Source organism: Cynara cardunculus, unplaced genomic scaffold, assembly GCF_001531365.2.
Source record: "Cynara cardunculus var. scolymus isolate 2C unplaced genomic scaffold, CcrdV1 Un_Scaffold_5412, whole genome shotgun sequence".
Lineage (NCBI taxonomy): Eukaryota > Viridiplantae > Streptophyta > Magnoliopsida > Asterales > Asteraceae > Cynara > Cynara cardunculus.
The window spans coordinates 32136-34067 of NW_020202395.1; the positions used below are offsets into that span (position 1 = coordinate 32136).

At 38.7% G+C, this 1932-nt stretch overlaps 1 protein-coding gene across 1 annotated transcript; it reads left to right on the top strand.

The window, feature by feature from the left end:
* Positions 1 to 309: 309 nt before the first annotated feature.
* Positions 310 to 1929, top strand: LOC112504385 (probable glutathione S-transferase; the record flags this gene model as incomplete). The annotated part of the gene is made up of 2 exons (XM_025108323.1): positions 310 to 720; positions 1870 to 1929. Coding segments are annotated over exons 1-2 (372 nt in total), but the record flags the coding sequence as incomplete, so codon positions are not given.
* Between the last annotated feature and the right edge of the window lie 3 nt (positions 1930 to 1932).

A 1932-nucleotide genomic window follows, 5' to 3' on the forward strand; every position in this document is an offset into this window, starting at 1 on the left:
TTCTCGCATTCTCGTAAATCACAGGGGTTCTCGTTTGAACCCTTCCCTATATATATATATATATATATATATATATATATATATATGATTATTAGAAGATTCGTGTTTTTTTTTATTTTTCTAGATTTCCGTGGATGTGACCCCACTTTCCTAGTAAATAATTAAATTAGTTTTCGTCGTTATCCGACGAAGCATTCACACTAGTATTTTATTGTTGTTGATTCCAATGTACAACTCGTGCTACATATTGTACAACTTATAATAGCTTGATTGTCTATAATTGCTAATTATGCCATTTAAACGCTCAACAACTCCTCGCGGCACTATATAAGTACCAATCCTTCACCGGTATGTTATATCCCATAACTCAGCCGGAAAGTAGGTGTTGCTGCGATTGAATCGGAAAATATGGCGGACGAAGTGAAGTTGTATGCTGTTGGAGGAAGTCCATTTGTCTGCAGAGTCAAAATTGCTTTGAATCTCAAGGGAATCGAGTATGAAAACTTCGAAGAAGATCTGAGTAACAAGAGTGCCGACCTTCTCAAGTACAATCCGGTTCATAAGAAGGTACCGGTGCTGGTCCACAACGGAAAGTCGATCTCGGAATCTCTTGTGATCGTTGAATACATTGATGATGTCTGGAAAGGAGTTCCGCTTTTGCCACAGGATCCTTATGAGAAGGCTGTTGCTCGATTTTGGGCGAAATTCATTGACGAAAAGGTAATGATTTCATTTTCTCTCTTAATCCTGATTAATGATACTGGTTTTTATGGTTATGCAATGTAGTTCATGGTTGATTTACACAGGGCACTATAAATAGGGTTCAATTCGTGCTTAACTACCTTGATATTTAGCAAGCTTAGGGCACTATAAAGGTTCCACAAGGTATAACTAAAGGATTGATTCCATTTTCAGGTTTTTGCAGCCACAATCTTGCTTTGAAATGCGAAAACTATGCCAAAACACTTCACTAAGTTGTGCATTTTTGTGTCATGTCCGAGTTATATGCATTATTAACGAAGAACAAGTCAATGAAGTGACTTAGTCGGAATATAGTATTTGACTCTCTCAAACTAATAACTATGCATTAACTCTACCTTGGATTGCGAAGATGTGGGGACCTTGCATTCTTAGCATCTTTGACTTTGTTAATTTCTGCTCACTTTTTAATGTTTCACCTAATCCTGTGATATCATCTTAAATACTTTCTAATTACTTTTTATTCTATGGGTGGAGAAGCACAAAAAAAGCACAACCTTGAACCCTGATCGAGGCTCGAGTCCGGCCTGAAAAAGCCTGGGACTGATGAGCTTGAAATCCAGTCCAGTCAGCCTCAAAAGCCCGATCAAGCTGAAATTTTGAGGACAGACACGATCCTAAGTCCAGACCAAAAAGCCCTGTTCTGGTTAAGCCCAAAAAGCCGGGCTTGAGAAACCCCGGTCGTGCCCTTTTTCAACCCAAAAGCCTGGCTGGGCACGATCTGTTTCAGCCTGGGCCTTTTTATTTGCTCACTGAAAACGGGTTTGGAAGACATGGGGCCCGGGTCACTAGCATTTCTATTCAAGGGTGCTGCTATACTTGATGCTTTTGTGAAACAAATCTTAGGGTGACATATTGATATATTGAATATGTAAAAAAGATTGTTTGACATATGTGACTTGTGAATGAAGAATTGATAAGGGTGGTTTGCTTAACATATACGTGGTCCACTATTGTTTGAATCCCTTTGAATCAAGTTATAACATTGAAAATGTAAACTAAGTGTTTAATATTAATGTACATAACCGAGGAAAGTTTGGTGTGCGAAAGAGGATCTGCCCAAATCTTTTTTCTAAACGATGACTGATTTCGATAATATGCTTTGTTCAGTTTATTCCTGCAATATTCAAGGCTCTTAGCAGCAATGGAGACGAGCAGGCCATTGCAGAAGCT